Source organism: Malaya genurostris, chromosome 2, assembly GCF_030247185.1.
Source record: "Malaya genurostris strain Urasoe2022 chromosome 2, Malgen_1.1, whole genome shotgun sequence".
Taxonomy (NCBI): domain Eukaryota; kingdom Metazoa; phylum Arthropoda; class Insecta; order Diptera; family Culicidae; genus Malaya; species Malaya genurostris.
This window is the reverse complement of record NC_080571.1, coordinates 102,885,128-102,907,410: the sequence shown is the minus strand read 5'-3', so window position 1 is coordinate 102,907,410 and position 22,283 is coordinate 102,885,128. Positions and strand designations below refer to the sequence as shown.

General features: G+C 37.5%; 4 protein-coding genes and 1 long non-coding RNA gene across 5 annotated transcripts; 2 read left to right on the top strand and 3 right to left on the bottom strand.

Moving 5' to 3' along the window:
* Positions 1-6,406: 6,406 nt before the first annotated feature.
* On the top strand, positions 6,407-6,967 carry LOC131428494 (uncharacterized). The gene is made up of 2 exons (XR_009229388.1): positions 6,407-6,619; positions 6,693-6,967. It is a non-coding gene; the product is annotated as an uncharacterized LOC131428494 (long non-coding RNA).
* Positions 6,968-7,763: 796 nt separating this feature from the next.
* On the bottom strand, positions 7,764-10,120 carry LOC131428491 (26S proteasome non-ATPase regulatory subunit 11). Its single transcript, XM_058592476.1, has 4 exons — positions 10,003-10,120; positions 9,132-9,716; positions 8,797-9,066; positions 7,764-8,725 (listed from the first exon to the last, which is right to left on the bottom strand). The coding sequence occupies exons 2-4, from the start codon at positions 9,666-9,668 to the stop codon at positions 8,282-8,284; spliced, it is 1,251 nt and encodes a 416-aa protein (XP_058448459.1). The 5' UTR covers positions 9,669-9,716; positions 10,003-10,120; the 3' UTR covers positions 7,764-8,281.
* Positions 10,121-11,614: 1,494 nt separating this feature from the next.
* Positions 11,615-12,967, top strand: LOC131428492 (plancitoxin-1). The gene is made up of 2 exons (XM_058592477.1): positions 11,615-11,866; positions 11,925-12,967. Exons 1-2 carry the CDS (start codon positions 11,775-11,777, stop codon positions 12,895-12,897), a joined length of 1,065 nt encoding a protein of 354 aa, XP_058448460.1. The 5' UTR covers positions 11,615-11,774; the 3' UTR covers positions 12,898-12,967.
* On the bottom strand, positions 12,965-14,039 carry LOC131428493 (uncharacterized). Its single transcript, XM_058592478.1, has 2 exons — positions 13,536-14,039; positions 12,965-13,475 (listed from the first exon to the last, which is right to left on the bottom strand). Exons 1-2 carry the CDS (start codon positions 13,920-13,922, stop codon positions 12,981-12,983), a joined length of 882 nt encoding a protein of 293 aa, XP_058448461.1. The 5' UTR covers positions 13,923-14,039; the 3' UTR covers positions 12,965-12,980.
* A 2,762-nt stretch (positions 14,040-16,801) lies between these two features.
* On the bottom strand, positions 16,802-18,514 carry LOC131431765 (monoacylglycerol/Diacylglycerol O-acyltransferase). Its single transcript, XM_058597640.1, has 5 exons — positions 18,039-18,514; positions 17,849-17,987; positions 17,688-17,791; positions 17,273-17,634; positions 16,802-17,221 (listed from the first exon to the last, which is right to left on the bottom strand). The coding sequence occupies exons 1-5, from the start codon at positions 18,109-18,111 to the stop codon at positions 16,913-16,915; spliced, it is 987 nt and encodes a 328-aa protein (XP_058453623.1). The 5' UTR covers positions 18,112-18,514; the 3' UTR covers positions 16,802-16,912.
* Between the last annotated feature and the right edge of the window lie 3,769 nt (positions 18,515-22,283).

Genomic DNA, 22,283 nt, shown 5'->3' with positions numbered 1-22,283 from the left:
TGTATTGGAACCGTCCTATCACGAGCGACTGTGATTGAATGCTGGAAGGAAGATAGGGCTGCATCGATTTCCATCGGGGAATCAAGTGGCAAATCGATATTAATAAGTTGGTCGGCGATATGTTGAAATTGGACCCAATCGGTGCGATAATAGTTCCTCCGAGGTTGAATAGGCACTGTTTCTGGTGAAGATCCCAACGTCAATATTACTGGATAGTGGTCAGAAGAGAGCTCGTAGAAGACAACCGGAGAGCTGTCTATGGCGATGTTGCTGATGAATATATCCAAAATGGAATGAACTCCCGATCTGGAAAGTCGCGTTGGTTGATCCGGAGCGAGGATGTTGTATTGTCCAGCTTCGTAATCTTCTGCAAGTACGAATCCGTTTCGATTCTGTCTTTTGTTTCCCCACAGCTCATGCCGTGCGTTCAGGTCCCCAGCAATGATGAATTTGTTCTGTCGTCGAGTGAGCATAGCCAGATCTCGCTTCAATGATGCACACGTACCATCTCGAAGATTGGTTTGTTTGGGGCAGTACGCTGCAATGACGATGATGGGTCCCATCGTCGTTGTAATCTCAATTCCGATGGCTTCTATGAGTTGCAATTTAAAGGCTGACAGAAGCCTGTGCTGAATGGATCGTTTAATGGCAATGGCAACTCCCCCTCCTCTGGTAGTTGCCCTGTCGAGCCTGTGAATCCTGTAATTGGAAATAAAAATAGAAATTTCAGGTTTAAGATGAGTTTCAGTTAAAATAGCAATATCGGCATTCTTCTCTTGAAGAAAGTCGGACAATTCAGCAGTTTTGCTCCTGAGTGAGCAAGCATTCCAATTTACTATAACCAACTCATTATATTGCATATTCGATGATGAATTTGCCTAAGGCGTTGATTTGATCTAACCGCGTTCTGCAGTTTCGTAGTTTTGTTGTCATTGTTTCAAAAATGACGATAAGTTGTTCAGCAGAAAATAAATCACCAGAGTCATCCTTTGCTTGTGGTTGATTATTGCCCCATCCAGGAGGGATTTTTGAGGAAGATTCTTTTTGTGATCCAGCGGCTGAATCTTTTGGATTGCTGCGAGGAAGTGGCGGCAAATTCGGAATATCCCTCTTCGGTGGGAGCCGTGGGAAATTAACTTCATCCTTCTGTGGAACATTCTTGCGCGTTGATTGTTTGCGGGACGCCTGTTGTCGAATTTTTGTGAACTCAGCACGTTTGGGACACGATTTGCTAGTAGATGGATGGTCGTCATCACAGTTCACACATTTTACAGCGATGTCATCTAGTAGGCAATCGTTGGTATTGTGTGGTTCGGCACATTTCCCGCACCGACTTCTCATGTGGCAATTCCTCGCTCCATGGCCGTAGTTCAAACAGTTCGTGCACTGTGTGACATCCCGATGTACCGGTTTATACTTTTGCCATTCGATGATTATGTGAAATAACGATTTAATCGTTTTCAGTTGACTCATGGTGATAGAGCCCTTCTCCAGATGAATCAGGTACAGTTGATCTCTAAACTTTTTGTCCGTATTATGTCGCTTCATTTTAAACACCATCAAAGGCTTTAGTCCAGCCTCCGACAGTGCCTGCTTTAGTTCGGCTTCCATCATGTCGGGTAGTCCTCGAAGTACAACCTTCATAGGTTTGTTGGCGGCAATATCGTGTGTGAAGTATTCCGCTTTTGTCTGCTTCAGATAGCATTCCACTCCTTTGTAGTGGTTCAAAGCCGGAACAGTTATTTTGTAGCCTTCAATACATAAACGGATTGTTGACTGTAGTCCTTTGCTGATCAGTGTGTTGAAATCCGAGCGTAGAGTTGGTAGGATGTCCTTCAGGTAGAAAGGCGGCATTTTTTCCTTCTTCTGCAGTTCCTCTTCGACATCTACTGGCAGATCAGCATATTGGTTTTTACTCAGCAAACGGTCGTTTACCTGTACATCACTTGGCTTCAGACGCTTCAGGAATCAGGAATCAGAACAAATTGGCTCAAATGGCACGTTCCCCTTGATATTTGGAGATTTGTGCCTTCCTTTCGGATCTATGGCGGTTTTTACCCATAGCTTGGGTAGGTAGACAACTGCGAATAAAAAATAAAACAAAATCGAAATTAGTCGTAGTAGGTTATTCGTCTATCCACATCGAGTGTTAGATGACGAATGATGATCGAATTTCGACCACAGTTCCCCTTTTATACGCAGTCAGTTGAAGATATGTGCCTGACTACCTCAAAATCGTCGTCCTTGCGCGAAAAAGCCGAGCAAAAGTAAAGAGTTGTTTTCAAAATTTGAGAAAACTTAATATTTGAGTTGTTTGTGGTTATCTCATACTGTTCAAAATATTATCCTAAATTCCTGATCATATATTTGATGAAATGGTGAAAGAATTATGTTGCTGCCTTGATTACAAGTCGAGATATTCACGATTAAGTTCTGCCCATTCTTCCATATGGCTAATTTTGAAAAGGCACCCCATAGTAAAGTAAGTCGTTTTCACGACAAAAAAAAAAAGATCTCCGTGTTAAATCTAAAAAGCCAAATTTAAAACCAAAAACTGTGCCTCCTGGTTTGTCAAATTCATAAACCAATCCAGGAACTAGCACAATAAAAGACAATAATCCAGTGAGCTCTGTTTCACAGCCACCATCAGGATTACTGAAGTTTTCGGAAATTGTAGAATGTATTTTCGCAGCATTCAATATTTCTGAACCTTTAAACACCATCATAACGGCATTCCTTCCAATAGCTATAACTTTTTTGAAACAGTTATCAGCTCAATGGCCAGTTCTCTCAGGTTTTGTATCATTTGATGGATAATTTATCATCCGCCGCAAATGATTCAATCACTGTCCTGCAGTGGAATTATCGAAGCATCATGCAAAAACTTGATTCATTTAAAGTTTTGTTGCATAGTCAAGAATGTGATGTATTTGCCTTGTGTGAAACATGGCTTACATCAAACATAGCCTTGAATTTTAATGACTTTAACATTATACTTCTCGATAGTGACTTTCCGTATGGTGGAGTGCTTTTAGGAATTAAGAAAAGCTATTCGTTTCATAGATTAAATATTCTTTCTACTTCTAGCATAGAAATGGTTGCTTGTCAAATAAATATTAAAGGAAAGGACATTTGCATTGCTTCAATGTATATTTCTCCCAGAGCTCAATTTGGACAGCGACAGCCTTATGAAATGGTCGAAGCCCTCCCTGCTCCACAATTGATTCTGGGAGATTTTAATTCGCACGTAATTATGTGGGGTTCCGTTTACAATGATAACAGATTTTATATTTGGAATAATTTTAACATGACGGTATTAAATATGGGTAGCATGACACGGATACCAAGACCTCCTGCACGCCCAAGTGCATTAGATTTATCGCTTTGCTCAACTTCAATTCGACTAGATTGCATCTGGAAAGTATTTCCTGATTTACACGGTAGCGATCATTCACCAATCATCATCTCAATTAGCAGTACCAAAGGCATTTCTAATTCAGTTAACATTCCATATGATTTTACAAAAAATGTTTACTGGATTAAATACCAAAGTAGTATCTCAAGTACCTTGAACTCAATGGAAGAGCTCCCCCCACTTGAAGAATATGAATTCCTCGTTTGTTCGATTCTGGAGGCCGCAGAACAAGCCCAAATCAAACGATTTCTTGGTCCATCGTCTAACAGAAGGCCTCCAAACCCTTGGTGGGACAAAGAGTGCTCAGATGCTAAACACACGAAACGAAATGCTTTCAAGAAGTTTTTAAAACGAGGAAGAGGAACTCCTAAGAATTTTGAACAAGTACAAGTACAAGAGCATATCTCGGGCCAAGAAATGTAGCTATTGGAGATATTTTGTCGAAGGTTTGTCAAGAGAAACCTCAATGAGCACTCTTTGGAATACGGCCAGACGAATGAGGAATCGTAACGTAGGAAATGAGAGTGAGGAATACTCGAATCGATGGATATTTGATTTTGCGAGGAAAGTTTGTCCAGATTCTGTTCCAACGCATAACGTAGGAAATGAGAGTGAGGAATACTCGAATCGATGGATATTTGATTTTGCGAGGAAAGTTTGTCCAGATTCTGTTCCAATGCGTAGGGAGTCTTCTCCAAATAATGGTTCCATTGATAGCCCCTTTTCAATTATGGAATTTTCCATAGCACTCATGTCTTGTAACAATAACGCTCCTGGGTTGAACAGAATTAAATTCAACTTAGTGAAGAATCTGTCCGACCTTGCAAAAAGACGTTTGTTGGAATTGTTCAACAAGTTTCTTGAGCAAAATATTGACCCACCAGTGATAAACGTGGAAACCGCTTGGTAATTAATAGAAGAAAAAGTAAACAAAGTGAAACTGTCACTTGCTTATACGCCCTTTTGAAAAATTAACCGAGATATAGAAAAAAATAGAACGGCAGCGTATACCAGTTTTAGATTTGACAGTAGAACTGTTCGAATAAATAAAACTAAAACGGCTTGCTGGGGATACATTGGTTTCAGTTTCAGTTACATTATATACCACCATAAGGGCATATTCAAGAGTGTTCTAGTTCTAGATGCATAATTTATGTCAGTTTTAAATTCTAAATCTAGAAATTATAACAAAATAAACTAGCAGCCCCAACAGCGTTTTATCTGTGTTTCAAATATAGAAAAAAATAGAACGGCAATGTATACCAGTTTTAAATTTGACAGTAAAACTGGTCGAATAAATAAAACTAAAACTGATTGCTGGGGATACGTTTGTTTCAGTTTCATTTACATTATAGACCACCTATATGAATCTTGCAGCTGCTGAATTTGCTCTAAATCAAATAAACATAGATATCCCATTGTACGGTGACACTAACAGCACCTCTAGTGAGAAACGGGTGTACTTTTTTCCATTAGCTACTGTGATTGTGTTAAATGCGCAAGCAACTTTTTGCATGCATTTTAGGAGCATTTACGCACCCATTCTCCACCAGACGGCGCTTTTGGTGTAACGGGTTGCTCAACCACTAGAGGTGCTGTTAGTGTCACCGTACAATGGGATATCTATGTTTATTTGATTTATGATACCACCCATACAAATCTTGCAGCTGCTGAATTTGCTCTAAAACACTGCTGGGAAAGCTAATTTTTTTTGTTATAATTCCAAACTCGAGAAACAGATGATTAAAATTTTAATTCCGTTTTTTTTTAAATATTGTGCTACCTAATGCTAATTCATGGTATTATTACTTAAAATATCGGTAATACAGCTTTGCTATTAAAATATTGCAACAAATGAAATTATTGAAATTTGCGCTGAATGGGACTGGATATGCGGGTACTTTGCAAATGGGACAGACATACACTCAAATAAAAATTCACGTTCGATTCACTTGAAAAATCAAGTAAAATGTTTTTGCAATGACTGAGCGGAAATATATATTGGAGAAGCCAAGTGAAAGAAAAACTAACAGAATAGATGAATTTTTGGAAAAAGATACGCTCAGAGACAGGACTCGAACCTGCGTTCTTAAATTTTTACAATGACTGAGCGGAAATATATATTGGAGAAGCCAAGTGAAAGAAAAACTAACAAAAAAGATGAATTTTTGGAAAAAGATACGCTCAGAGACAGGACTCGAACCTCGAACGCAGGTCCGCTCAGTCATTGCAAAAACTGAACTTAGTCATGGCGGCTTTACGTCAAACCTAAGACAAGACCTGACAACTGGCTTCTTATTCTTCCTTCCGAATCATCCTTCTCGTCATTTTCGCCCTGTGGAATAAATACCAACGTATCGGCTACAGTGTAGCCATATTTACAGATTTTTTTAATAACTATGCTAGGAAAAAAAATTACATTTAAATTTTTGACTTTAGGTTTTTGATTTGAAATAAACATAAAACATGTTTTGGTGAATGCATTTCTTTATTATATATCAATGCTTAAAAACAATTAATTGAGCTTTGATGACAAAACACGAAATATCTCATGTTGAACGAAAAATCGAATCCATTGTTGACGTATTACCGGATCTTTTGGAAACCGGAAAAAGTCAGGTTTGGATAGAAATTCTTAATGCGACCACAGTGTGGAACACAACAGTTCATTCTTCTCGTTAAACTAAACACACTTTCGAGTTTACACTAATTTAACAAATCTTTTTTGGTTACACTTTAATTCACTAAAAAGAAAAACGGCTTGATGCCTATTTTAATTACACAGTCCTGCCACTATAAACATTTATTACCAATGAAATTGAAAAAAAGTGAAACATTCTCCGAAAATTTTCATTTTCATTGGTGAGCTAAAATTATACATTTTAATAAATTTGTTTTCTGATTTTCTTTATACTTGGCATCATTGCTCGCGTACCCTGCAAAAGATTTTTCTTTTCACAATGGGCAGGTGGCAACATCAAAATCAGCCAATCAGAAACTGGTCCATTTTGGAACAAAAGCAGCCCCCCCAGATGTCAGGTCTTGTCTTAGCGTCAAGCTAAAAATTAATAAATCGTCAAGTAAAATGGTTTCAAATGTCAAATTGAATATTTTACGTGACGAAAATGAAACGTCAAACAATCTACGTGAATTTCCATTGTGAAAAACTTGATTTTGAAAATGGCGAACAGTGGCCCTCAAAGTGTAAGTAGTGTAAATATTTGCGAGAAATGTTATTTAATTACAATTTTTCACTATATCGTCCGGACTATTCCAGTATGGAAGTTTCCATGTGTTCAACAGAACCGAGTTCAAAATCGGCATGAAGCTAGATACACTTCAACCATGTAATGCGCCATCAAACTGCATCGGTAGTGTTGGGGGAGTTCTCGGATCTCGACTTCGGCTTCGGTTGGATGGCAGTGACAACAAAAACGATTTCTGGAGGCTTGTCGATTTGAGATACCACGACGTTATTAGTTGCTTTTTAAGCTATTGAAATTCGATGCTAATTTTCTGAAATAAATGGTTTATTTTTCATGGTATTTTTAATTTCATATATTTATATAAAAATCTGAAATCTCCCTTTTGACTTCAACCAATACATAAAATAGTAATTCTCTGGTATCTTAATTTGATATGAACTGATAAGTAAATGTGATATGAATAGTACATTACATTTGACCTATGAAACACGTAGCTTTTACTGGATTATGCATTGAACAGCTTTTAAATGCCAGTCTATTAAAACCTACGTGAAAAGTAGGGTGGAAAATATTCACATAACTTTTCACGTAACTATAACATGATTATTATTTTGAGTGTAAGTTGATATTATTTCCCATCAATTTTAACTGAACAAACCACAGACTTTTTTGCAATTTCTGAAAGTATATTGAGGATAGAGGATGAGGATTAGAACGATATGGGACTAATATGCGAGTATGGCCAGTATATCCTTTCTATAAAAAAGGCAAAAATCGTGTTGAGGCAGGAGCAGTACAATCTACAAATATCCACATACTGCGATAAAATCTATTACACAAACATAACAAAAATGTACTAATCGATGCTTTTTTATTCGTCCAATTAAAATCATTTTCGAATTTCCTAGTTATATCGAAAGATATCGGATTCTTTTCACGTGAAGGAAGGCATACAATCATTAAACATTATCTGATAATTCTATTCAGTTGTTCTAAATAAGCATGATTTTTGTCCCTTGTTAGGGGGCACTAACAGTTCATTTTGAATTGCTATGCTCCGGATTGAAATATGCAAAGTACGCTTACACGAGGATTTCGAAACATTTCCCTTAGAGGTGAAGTCATCGAGCTGCAATAAAACATTTTTTTTATATTTTTAAGAAATAATTTATTTGATTACTGTGTTCGAATTTGTTACGTTCTTACTAAATCAAGTACTGTACTGTTAAGGATACACCTCCTGATATTTAAATCGGGTTCTTTTCCCTACTCTCATCATCAATAATAACGTTCTCAGGACTGCTAAAATTGTTATGGTTGATTTCCACACTGAGTGATCTTCGCTGTCGCAGTTACACAGGTCAGTTCTCGAACAGACGAAGCACGCTATTCTGCCAATTTTGGCAAACATCGTAATCGCTCTATTATTTAGTATATTAATTCGCAGTTCTGTTCAATTTTGCTCATGCTAGTGCAGGTGTCCCAAATGGTGGCGTTCAAGTGATCTATAGATTCCATTAGGGAAGGACAGAAAACCTCAAGCAATCGGAATTCATTCAATTAAAAAAAAGTAAACACAGTAAACCGTTGTAGCGCCAGACAACAGAGCAAACCTAAATAGAAAAAAGTACCTAAAGCTGAGAACGTCGATCGCCGGTACTTACGTCAGCTTTTTGGCCTTTTGGTACAGCGTATCCACTACTTTACCCATGTGTTGTATTGTTTCTAGTGCCGTATCGTACGTCTTATCAACTGGGGTTTCTTCGAACACTATCAGAACTCCAATGCCCTGGTCCAGAATGCCGCTGAATTTCTTATCGAGGATCATCTGGGACAGTTTCTTTTCGACCTGGGCGATCGGAAGGGCAATCTGTTCGGCAATAAAATTCACCTCGACACGGGCGTACGGCTCGATAATACGGCACAGATTCTGTTCCAGCATTGTGTCATACAGTGTTCCTAAGTGGGCCTTCACAATAACATCATCCTCCAGTTCGTGTTTGTATTGTTTGAGTGCATCCTGGAAATCCGCTAGCGAACGTTTGTGCGAAGCCTGGGCAACAGCTTTCATTGCATCGATGTCACGACCGGAGTAGGTTATTGCCTGTATAAATAACAAAGGATTGAAAGTTAAGTCTGTTTACAAAGCTTATCCAATCGAGTCTGAGAACTTACCAATTTCCCGCTGACAATCTGGTTGACGTCATCGCTCTGACCGAGCATAATTTTGCAAAGTAACATGTATTTGAGAGCGGTTAGTGCTTTCGGACTCTGAACACTATCGAATCCTTCGAAAGCTTCGTAGAAATAGGAAAAGGCGGTTTTGAAGTCGCGTTCATCTGCAGCGTGTAATATTCCAGACTGTAAATCCAGTGTAGCTTGTACCTTTGGAGGGCAATAGATCGCATTTGCGGTAGTTCTAGCGGAGGTGAGTGCGGCGCGTGCCTACAAAAAAAGAAACAGGTTCTCGTTAATATTGATACACAATTCCGACAGCAGCAACTGCAAACCTTGGGAAGATTACTAAGTGCATGGTAGGTCTTGCTCTCCAACAGCTGAACTTCAACCAGTAGATTCTTGTCGTCCAGTTTTTTCAACTCACGTAACAATTGGCTGCCAAGAGCCAGTGCTTCCGTGTACATTCCGGTGTCGAAATACAACGCAATCAATCTTGCCTCCAGCGATTGTCGCAGGAAGGTTCGTTTCTCCTGTTTAGCCCACTCGATGCACTCTTTGCACAGTTGCACTTCGATTCCTGTTTCCGCCTCTAGATCCAGAAACAGATCAACTAATGAGCGGACCAATTTGGCCGCTTTAGCTTTGCTAAGGAAGCTCAGGAAGGGTCGTGTAACCTTGATCAAATCGGCCAACTCTTTAGCTTTGCCTTCCTTTTTGTATGCTTCTCCCAGTTCCATGATCTTTTGTTCTTTCTGGCGAATTTGCTCTTCATCGTTTTCGTCTACTTCAAGGTCGGCGGCAATGGTGGACAAATCCTGACGGTTTAATTGCAGCGACTGAGCGCGGTCGAACATCATTGCTCCGGCCATTGTGAGCTGGTTTCAATATCAATGAAGTATTCGCCCGTCTTTATGAATCTGCGGAAGTAAAATCAGAATTCTTTATTCCACCGTTGAATGCAGTGATTGTGCAAACATTTTGATCAAATAAAGGAATGTCGATAGAGGAAACAGGAGTGTGGTGGGGAGGCATATAACACAAAACGAGGACGAGTGAGCTTCGAATCATACAAGTCATCCCGATGCTACCAAGAACTGACTGAACAAATGTCAACAAGCATGAAAACTAACACGATTTCTGAACAGTTTCCTTTCATATACGGCCGCGGATTGTTGAATTATGTTGAAAGAAAGTTCTACTTACGATTTGCAATAAAATTTCTAATTATCTTTGCTTTTCACGAGAAAATTTTCACAATGAATTGCGGCTCGAAATTTTCCTACTTCGTGTCTTACTTGCTTCCTTTGGTTTGACAGTCGTTTGCTTTATTTTTTGCTAATGTTGGCTGCTCTGTGAAAATTGGTAACTTGAACTTCAACTTAATGGTAGCACTAGGGTTGCCATTTAAAAAGATTTATTTTTATTGTACACGCAGTGAAAAAGTAGAAAAACAAAAAATCAGGATCTACGCGATTTATTTAATTGAAATAGTCTTAAAAAAATCTGATTAGATATTGAAAGTATTGATGCTCGAGACTACGAAATAAGATAATTATTTTTTCAGTTTGTTCTGTGTGAATCTGTCAATTTTTATGGCTGCGTCCTGTTGTTTACACTCTTCTCTAACCACTTGTGCAGTTGTTCATTCAAATATTGCTATTGCTATTGCTGGAGTAGTTACAAAAACTCATCATTAATAATGAACGTGTAATGCCAAAAGTAATGATGTACAGTAATGCAGTAATGACGAGCGTTTGAGCAGAAGTGTCATTACTTAGTAATGACACTTTTAATGATCGTGTAAGGGCCGCTATTGGCAATGACATTTTACATGATTAGTATATATGAAGGGCAATAACTTATTGCCTTTCATATGTATCTTTTATTGAAAAAATAAAACTAAGACGCTTAAAGTGTAGAACCGATTCAAAACGGTTCTGCCAATCTTGCATGGCAAGAATCCGACAGAAAAGAACCGTTAATAACCGCTAGGCGAAATTTTCTGCCGGAAACGGTTGTTGCATTGTTGCCAGACTTTTGCCGGAAATCTGGCAGAATTCCGGCAAAATTGGCTGGCAGACATAGCCAGCCGTCTGGGGGGGGAATCTGCCCGCCGCGTACAAGTGGGCAGCATTGCAACCAGTGATGCCACTTTTCCCAAAAGTGAAATCCGTAGATTTAGTTCCAAGTGTACTCATACTCATATCACGCGTTTTTTTTATAACGGCCAATAAGCCATTCATCAACATTCACTTTGAAGAGTAATTTCGAATGACTCGGCACTCGCTGAGAGTAAGTCATAATAGTAAACGGCAGGAAAAGTTTTCCCTTTCGTCTGGTCTTAAATTTAATACTCTATCTTTCATAGCTCGCTTGCAATTTCTTTCGTAAGTGGAAGTTGACAGGTGGCTTATTGGCCGTTCTAAAAAAAAGCGTGATATATTTGCATAAAATTATTATGATGTCTTTTATTTAACCCTGTACGTAAAATGAGCCATACAGACAGGCTTCCAGAAATGAATGATCGGTGGCGAATAGATACTCTACTTATACTTTAAGATTACTTATATAACTTGAAAGGCAAACAACAATTATGAAGATGATGTAACAATATTTTAAGTGTTTTCCCGGATAATGGTCAGTAAGTCATTTGTAATTTGAAGAGTAATTTCTGGTGTTGAAATCAACCAGACGATAGATAAATATTTAATGATTGTAGAAATAATGCAAAATCCGTAGATTTCAAGAGGTTCATCCGTAGAAAAGGTAGAAATCCGTAGATCTAGGAATGAATCCGTAGGGTTGGCATCGCTGATTGCAGCTGCAGTGCAGTTGCAAGCTTGCAAGCATTCATGCGCTCGATTTTATTGCATATCTTCAGTATACATGTTGTACAGAGAAACTGTTAATAAATACTCGGTTTTAATAAATTGATAGTTGAAATTGGTGTTAAGACAAATTGTCCTTAATTCAACATGTTTCGTATCATGATACTATTTTTATCATTGCTCCAAAGTTGTATATGCGAGCTTGGATGTCGCGACGAGCACGATAATTTAGTTGACTGGTTAGTATAAAGTATTTCAAGGATGTTTACATACCTTAAATGAATTTGTCTTATTCAGGTATTATTTGTACAAACTTCCACATGAAGAATTTGATAGCCACACAAACACATCTGGATTTCGCTATGCCTTTATGACACCGAATGGTTCCAGTATGTGGCGGTTGTCGGAGCGAAGCATCAATGACACTGAAAGTATTCCAGGACGAACACTAGGACCAGTGCTCAAGGAAGGCGTTAAGAATTTGTTGGTTCTTCTATATAACGATGAACCACCGCAGAACAATACAGATGGCTTAAGAGGACATACAAAAGGTGTAGTGGCCACGGATGGATCAAGTGGTTTTTGGCTTGTTCATTCGGTTCCAAAGTATCCTCCACCACTGGGACAATCCTATCAGTACCCAAGTACAGGCAAAATGTATGGTCAAAGTTTTCTTTGCATGAGTGTTGCTGCTGACCAGATGGAATTGATTGGGCTTCAGTTGCTGTTGAATGAACCTCATGTTTATTCGTTTCATATTCCGGATGTGCTACGAGACCGGTTTCCTAGATTGGTAAAAGTGACGAAGATGCAAACTGATGAGAATCCTGCTCATTGGAATTCCTTAGACTTGAAATCCGTTGGAGGCACAATTTTTCATTCTTTCGCTAAAAATCGATTGTTCCAAAAGGAATTGTACGCTGATTTGATTGCCCCAACACTTCAGGTTGGATTAAAAGTGGAAACGTGGCAACACGGAGCTGGAAACTTACCCAGTGACTGCCTGCACTGGCCCGTGTTCAATATAAAAGAAGTGAAAATTACGAAAGATTATCAATTTGCATCTCTCAAAGACCATTCCAAGTGGGCAGTTTCTAGTGAATCGGATAAAGATTATATTTGTGTGGGAGACATCAACCGACAGGAACATCAGAAGGCACGTGGCGGAGGGAGTGTTTGCAGTCAACTCACTTCTATAGTAGCTGTTTACAGGCGGACAATCTCGTCTGTTGAAGGTTGTCCCAAAGAAGACACCAATGAGATTAGATGATGTTTTTGTTTCATCATCATGTGGCGGTGAATTAAATTTATGAATTGTGAAAAATAAAATGAAAAGATTAAAGTCACGTTTTTTTATTCGTAATGTTCGTCTAGTGCTTCTATTTCCTCTTCAGAAGTTTCTTCCTTTATTTCTATGTTAGTATGTACCAACAATGGATCGGAATTTAAGAAAGCTTTCATTCCTACAGATTCGACACCATCACTGCATTCACCAGCGCTCATCTGAATCATCGGTTCGTGTGGAACCGTTTGATCGCATTTTTCCTCCAGAAGCATGATTCGATTGTCCAGTACATGCATCAGATCTCGCATCTGTAAAAACGTTTCCCTCAAAGCTCTTACTTCGTCCCGGAAACTATATCCATCCGCTGATTCAGGAAAGACCCGCCGTTGTTGCTTGCTAATAACTGGATGTTTAATTTTTTTCGGGCTCAGCAACGTGTCTCGCGCTATTTCGTAAACATTTCTTGAACTCATTGCTGTACTGTACACGTGAATACATACAACAATGCTAGCATTAATCCATCGATCGATAGTGTTTTGTCTTAGATGACACCAGGAGTACGACTGCAGTTCAAATGGTTCATAAGTTTAAACTTCGAACTCGCTGGAATATAGAATTCTTACCTTTCTATTTCTTTTGTCCACAAAAGTAACAAAGCGGCCAGCATCAGATACTGTTGGCATTTTGGGTACACCCCAAGTTGCAACGGTATGGCCGGACTCGTCAGTTTCGACTAAGATCGGTTGTTTTATATACGGCTCCACTAGACTCCATAGATTCAAACGAAACGATTCCATACTGTTTGCTCTAACAAGCCAATCTGGTAACCGCTCGGTATAAATCCGCTGACCGACAAACTCTCGCTTCGCTGCCTTGAATTGACACTGGATAGAGCCATTCTCCGGACCAATGACTTGGCTAGCAATTGAACTATCGTCTACGAGTGTGTCCTCGTCCCACGTCGGCTCGACTTTTCCGATATCGATTTCCATGTTTTCAAGGGACTGCATCGTAAAGCTATACAGTATCCAGTTATTTTTAATTCTTTTAGATCTACCGTTATCCTTTCAATCTCTGCAACTCCCTTGCAAAGAAGCTTGCTGTCAAATGACATATAAAATAATAATATTGAATATATTTATACACACCGCCAAAAAATTATCTTATTTTAGGTACTTTTCAATAGAGTGCCTTAAACCAAAGTGACGACAGTTGTTCGTTTTCAATGACATATTTGTTCCAAATGAGCAAACGACCTAACCAAAACAATCTAAAGCTAACGAAACTGTCAACATTTAGATGTTTCAATTTGTTGCCAACGTTACGGATGAGATTTCGTCACTGTGGTTCAGGTACTCAACTATTCACCAAGCAAAATCTGCACGTTGTTTCGGGTATCTGTTCATCGTTGATCCAATACGTCCGATAAATCGTCCAACAAGACTATAATTCGGCATCTATGATTGTCGTTTTTGAAACAGATTCCACGGACAATTTTTTCATTCGACAATTCGGCAGAAAAAGGTCCTATGTTAAAACATTTTTGATATGAGACATCGGACAGTCGTTGGACTAGTTTAACGGGTGGATTTGAGAAGTCTTGTTATTACTAACTAATTTTATATAGTGACCCTATCACCAGAGATCAGCCAAGACGATATTCCCAAGTAACCACAACGCATTATATACCCACATTAATTCCACATTGTATAAATTCAGTGCGACTCTCTATGAATGCCATAAAACATTAAGAACTTTTATAATGTAAATATAAAGTGGAAATGGGCTCTTATACGAATAATAAAAGATTATATGTGTATAACATGTTAATTGCATTCATAATGCACGCAAGTCAGATATAAGACCACTAAGTCGTATGTCTGCTTTATATTTGTTTATGTAATGTCTGTAGAACTTGTAACTTAAGATGTTATGAAACATCAGCAATTCAATGAAAAACTTGAAAAATAATTTGGAATTTGTGAAATAAAATTATAAAAAAATGAACGGCACATGTTTTTCTTTCCATTTTTAGTATATACTTATTTTCTGGAGTTGATCCTTGGATCACGGTAACATGCATTTGTAGTCCGGTAGCCTATTCACTCTTCTCTGTAAATAAATCTGTACATATTCTGCTATCTGCTCTATGTGAGTGAATGTAGGTTTTACATTTACATTTTTCTTCTGTTTTACCGACAACTATTATATTAGTAAATAAAGTTAAATCTAGACTAGTTTTAAATTGAAGAATTTTTCTACTTTTTTCAACACCAATGCATTGATTTAATGTAGCAATTTAATTTCTATGCACTGTTATCGATAATATTTGATTGCAATGTAGTATAGCATCAAATGCCAATATATAGCAAAAAAGCTGTTGTAAGATAATGCTTCGATATATTTTGAATGCAAATTTCATGCACATGCTCTAATGTTGAATTCATCTGCTTCTTCATTAACGATGTTATACTAAAGTTGTAAATGTGCAATGATATAATGCATATGGTTGCTTGGGTTATTTTTCCAATTGAATTGTCAAAAGCGGCTTCAATCTGCTTATTTATACTATTGCCTCGATGCTCATCGATCACCATTAGTGATGAGTATTAATACCGAATATTGAGTATATGATATTTGAAACGTGAAATAATTTACAAATCATTCTGTTTTCTAACTGATGATGTCGTGATGTCGAATAAATACACCCAAGTGTTCACTAGTGCGCGCACTGTTGAGCGAACACTTCTGATTTTTTTCAATTAATAGAGAGTAGAGCTGGCCTTGATATGAAAATCTTTAACGAAAAATTGCATTTTTTATTGAAGTGTCAGTGGAAAAACGAAAATTCAACGATAAATTGTATTTTTTATCGAAGTGTCAGTGCGAGGGGAGATATCGCACTTGCTCTTCGTCACACAGAGAAGATGGACATCTCTGGCTACAAGTGCGATACATTAATTCAAGTAAATTAACCCGAACATTCAAAATGTCGCCCACACAAGTAAAAATGCTAACGGTGCCAGAGTTTTTGTTATGTTTATCTCGTTACCAAATATCCGAATTTTTACTCCGTTTTCTCTGGTACTATTTTAAAATATAGACTAGAAACCTGTAAAATACTTGTACTCCAGGTAGATTAGCAGCAATTTGGTTTGTAGAATATACGAAATTTTCACTTTATATTTGCAAAAAAAAATGCAATAACATATTGTTTCAGCAAACCGAACGAGCTGCTGTACGATTAATTTCGTCTAGTATGTCATGTCATTTTCAAATATTCTACAAAGCCTGATGAAATGATCCCCGCAAGTAGCTGATCAGTGCTGATAAACGGTAAACTGTTAAAAAAAATACCTAACACAAGGGGTGTAACGATAGCAGTTCAATATAGGTGGAACTAGTGCCCCACGAAAATTTATTTTTAGGAGAATTTACTCTATGTCTGTTACTCTGTGGTTCAATGGTCTGCATCCGATTCGGAATCCTGAATTCCGAATCAAAATCCTTGCAGGGCATGTGGCTGGAAGTGACGGTAAAAATATCACGCGTTTTTTTTTATAACGGCAAATAAGCCATCCGTCAACATTGTCTTTAAAGAGTAATATCGAATGACTCGGCACTCGCTGAGAGTAAGTCACAATAGTAGACGGTAGAGAAAAGTTTTCTCTTTCGTCTGGTGTTAAATTTAATACTCTATTTTTCATTGCTCGCCTGTAATTTCTTTTGAAAGTGGAAGTTGACAGCTGGCTTATTGGCCGTTATAAAAAAAACGCGTGATATAAACAAACCATTGTCAGCTTTCAAATGATGTTCATTCAGAAATTGTTTGAGGTGATGTCATGTTCGTGTAAAAACTAATTTCCAGAATACCCAAAAAAAGGCAAAATAATCAGCTTAACTGTATAGTCATATTTTAATCACATTTCCATAAATATAAGCAGTTTTTAAGTACGGCTACGTTTAGATTTGATTTTTTCATTACACCGAAAAGTTATCGTTAATCTTCCTTTCTCTTGGACACAAATCGATCCATCAGTCCGTGCAATATACTACCGGGTATTCTTTGATTTTTGTTTATCAGTTCTTCGATGGCATACGCCACTTTTTCCTGCAACTCTTCCGGTGTTAGTGAAGGGTCATAGAGAATGGGTTTTCCAAGGTGGGTTCGAAATTTTACAGGGAAACCACCGTATACTGGCCGCACCGGAAAACGTACAGCATTGTACAACCAAATAAAAAGTCGTTTAGCGAATCCGATTGAGCGAAAACCTTCGCGAAGGTTTTCCGTAAACATTGGAATGATAGGCTGAAATAATTCCATGAGAATATGTATTCAATTAAATTGTGTCCGTCTTACCGCTTTAGATTCGATGGCTACTTTCGCGAATCCAATGCGATGTTGCCATAGTAATTCGTAGTTACTATCACCGAACTGAGCCTCATAGACTCCTCCAGGTGCGATTGATAACATATTTCCTTCTTTGAGCACGTTAGCACAAGATTGCACTGTACCCGGACTAATCTTCATAACACGTGCCAAAAAAGCCCAACCTGGGAGCTTTTCCAAAAACCGATCGCCCACTGTGTAAACCAATCTAGATCGCTTAAGATAGACACGTGCTACCAGATAGTACATATCTATAGGAATTGCACCATGGTAGTAAATGATCAGAGCTGGTCCATGTTCTGGTAGATTTTCCATTCCGAAAACCTCGTAACCTGGAAATAAGTTATCATTTCATATGTCGTTCGCGGTTTCATTTAACATTTACCGTGAAAAATCCAACCATGAGCATCCCAAACTACGGCCACCAAAGTTCGTGCGACATCCCAAAAATCAAAATCTCCTTCATTATAAACTTGCAAAATAAATCGACTAAAATTTGCATATAATTAACAAGTATACTGCAAACAAACGATAATTGCTACTGACCTGTGCAGCTTGTATACATAAAGAAATGAAATTGACAAATATATCAAGAGCACAAAAAACGTAGGCAGTACAAATGTGACTAACAACGGTGTTAGCAAACGATATAACCATATCGAATAATCCAGATCCACATATTGACCTTAAAAACCCGGTTAATAGAATGTTGTTACGTTCTTACGTGTGTGCTTACCTATGAAACTGAAGATTGTATTCCTAACAGTTTCATTATTTAACGCAATCAATTCCTCAGCTACGGAGCCCATTATAAAACACGTCTTATTTGATGGCTTGTTTATGCCCCTGATTCCACCAATACTTTCTTTCCTAAAATTTCTCCTCTGTTGTTATATCATTAGGCTTAATTGATATTTGTCTACGGATTTGTTTTGCTACGCTTCAGTTGGGTCATTTAGTTTATCTGCATAATCTTTGATTTCTCCATATGAAATCTTTATAAGATTTCGATTGGTTCATGTTTTACTATAAACAAAACACACTTTCACCAAAAAAAAAACTATCTCAAAACGGTGTCAACGAACCAATCGCTTTTGTTTGCTACAGGCAACACTCATATCGTAAACTTGCACTAAACCGATGATGAAAATGAGTGATTCGATGTGTAATATATAAATACTACAATGTTTACTAGAACTGACAAATCATGCAAACAAAGCTGTTCTCCTTGTATTTTATCATCTACAACCAAGACTTGCTAGTAAAGGTTTCCTTATTCCAAAAATGCTTTTATATTGTCAAATGACTACACGCTCGTTCAATTTTACTCTCAAGTCAGCTACTTTTCAAAGAAGGGCGGATCTAACATTGACAGCAAAAACGTAGAGACAAACATCGATGAATGTTTCGACTTTGGTTTCAATTCCTATTTAGAAATTATCGTATACTCTTAGATCAATTTTCGATAAATCGATGAACTGTTGATTTATCTTTAAAAGGTATGCAATATTTTTCACTTTTCATTCATATAAACTGGATAAACCAATATAAAAAGGGTAGAAGCAATTAAGGTCCACATAATAAAAAATGATAACTAATACGGTTCGAATTATATCAACATGCTTTATGAGTTAGTAATCGCATTTGCTTAACTGAATACTGCATACGATTCTGAGAGAAAATTATGTTTATTTTTTCGTGTAATATTACAACCCTTAAAACAACACCGAGATTCTAGTAATATTACATTGTAATCGTTGCACCTCCCGCATAGACATATGGCCACAGACTAACAGACAGGACACTCAAATTAGATTCTTCAACCGTTTTAACGGTCATTTCGAATATTCCTTTATTTGGGACAGTACTCACATGTGTCATGATGGCGCCACATTACCCTATCAAAAACATCCTGTCTGTCATCTATACTGTGTTTATTTTTTTCATTTACCAATAGAGTTGCCATTCATGCAGAATTACCTGTAATGTATTGATTTGTATACGTCCATGCGAATTTCATGCAGGATACAGATTTAATACATATTGCTAAATTTATATACAGAATTATGCCTACTTCTCATCCTCCAACGCAATACAAAATCGAACCCGTTTTGTTGCAATATTTACTTGCTTCTGGTCTGCCGCCACTTAATTTCGGGTGAAAACTACCAACACAATAAAAAATAGTCTAGATGAACAACGTTGAGTCAAATAAATGGTTACCTTTCAACAAGTTAAATATATTATCAACGTAATCCAATAATTGATTGTGACGATTCATTTTCAAAAATTTTGATGAAATCAGGCATCCCTGCAAGCAGCTGATCGGTGTTGACAAACGAGGGGAAACCAACTAGTAAAAAAACTTTTACATAACACAAGGGGTGTACCGATAGTAAATAGTTCGCGCAGTACAATATAGGTGGAACTAGTGCATCACGAAATATTATTTTTATAAGAATTTACTCATACTGTCATGTCTGTTAGTCTGTGATATGGCTGCCAGCGGCCAAAATGCTAAAGTATCAACCAGGATTTTGCCCCATCGGTTGAGGGATACATGGCTATCAGCCGTTTGTCATACCGCTGACAGTCAGAGTGAACAGACACGAAGAAAGCCGGTTCATGCTTCTTGTTCTTCTTCACTGTTTATTTAGATTTTGTATTCAACTGAGCCACAATACATCGCAAGACACGACAAAGTAATTTTTCCTGTGCGCCGCTGCGCCACGCCACCGCCGATCATTTCGACACGCCGCCAATTTAAGAAAAATATGATTAGCAAGCCGGTTATCACATTTTAATCGTGCCGCCGATTATATTACATCAGTCAAAAAATGATTTTATCAATGTGGAAAATTGTTTGCAGTTTTCATGAAAATTCATTGAAAATTAACACTAAAGCGTTTTCCGTCTACTTATACTGAAAATCAGTACTACCGACGTCAACCGAAGTCAGTGGCGTACCGAGGAAAACAGGCGCCCGAGGCAAAATAAGAGATTTTCCGCCCCCATAGTTGATTTAGTAAGCAAAAAGCTGAACTACATTTCCAGAAAGATGACTTGCTCGAGCAAAAAAAGGTCCCAAGGATTAATTTGCCACCCCCTAAAACCGTTGCGTCCGGGGCGGACTACGATTAAATATGGAAAATATTCAGGAATGTGTGAAATTTGGTAAGGTTAGGTTTTTTTCGACCAACATTTTTTTTAAAGAGAAACCAGTGTAATGTTGATTTCTCGAGTACTAGAATGTTTAGCGTTCGAGTACCATTTATGTTTTATACTTTATTTGTTATTTCCGGGCATTTGAAAAATGGTTTTGAACCAAGTTTAATCACAGACTAACAGACAGGACACTCAAATTAGATTCTTCAATCATTTTAACGGTCATTTCGAATATTCCTTTATTTGGGACAGTACTCACATGTGTCATGATGGCGCCACATTACCCTATCAAAAACATCCTGTCTGTCATCTAGACTGTGTTTATTTTTTCATTTACCAACAGAGTTGCCATTCATGCAGAATTACCTGTAATGTATTGATTTGTATACGTCCATGCGAATTTCATGCAGGATACAGATTTAATACATATTGCCAAAACTATATACAGAATTATGCCTACTTCTCATCCTCCAACGCAATACAAAATTGAATCCGTTTTGTTACAATATTTACTTGCTTCTGGTCTGCCGCCACTTAATTTCGGGTGAAAACTACCAACACAATAAAAAATAGTCTAGATGAACAACGTTGAGTCAAATAAATGGTTACCTTCCAACATCGCGAGAAAGTGAAATATATTATCAACGTAATCCAATAATTTATTGTGACGAATCATTTTCACAAATTTTGATGAAATCAGGCATCCCTGTAAGCAGCTGATCGGTGTTGACAAACGAGGGGAAACCAACTAGTAAAAAAACTTTTACGTAACACAAGGGGTGTACCGATAGTAAATAGTTCGCGCAGTACAATATAGGTGGAACTAGCGCATCACGAAAAATTATTTTTATAAGAATTTACTCATACTGTCATGTCTGTTAGTCTGTGGTTTAATGTTCCGTTCTAAATAAACGATAGTTTTCGCACAATAAATTAAGATCAACGTTACCAACTCAGAGCATTTCTACTTCGAGCTAACATTTTTTCTACTTCTACTATGATTTTTCAATAGAATTTACTCGTTTTTATAAGAAATCGTTAAAAATGCGAAGTAATAAAAAATTTTCCTGCCGATTTGACAGCTCTTCCTAAACCGATTATCTTTAAACAAGCAGCGTCTTTACTTTTCTTTTCGGCGTCAATGTGCCAATAAGCTTGTTCGCCTCTAAATATATATTCATATGTCGTTATGCTATAGAAAGTTTGTAACTAAATAGACTGATGTTTGACAGAATATTGGAAAATATTCTTTTTTTTTCATTATACCACACGGTGTGAGCACAGACTAACAGACATGACAGTATAAGTAAATTCTTATAAAAATAATTTTTCGTGATGCACTAGTTCCACCTATATTATACTGCGCGAACTATATAATATCTGTACACCCCTTGTGTTAGGTAAAAGTTTTTTTACTAGTAGGTTTCCCCTCGTTTGTCAACACCGATCAGCTGCTTGCAGGGATGCCTGATTTCATCAAAATATTTGAAAATGAATCGTCACAATAAATTATTGGATTTCGTTGATGATATATTTTACATTTTCGCGATGTTGGAAGGTAACCATTTATTTGACTCAACGTTGTTCATCAAGACTATTTTCTATTGTGTTGGTAGTTTTCAACCGAAATTAAGTGGCGGCAGACCAGAAGCAAGTAAATATTGTAACAAAACGGGTTCGATTTTGTATTGCGTTGGAGGATGAGAAGTAGGCACAATTATGTATATAGTTTTGGCAATATGTATTAAATCTGTATCCTGCATGAAATTCGCATGGACGTATACAAATCAATACATTACAGGTAATTCTGCATGAA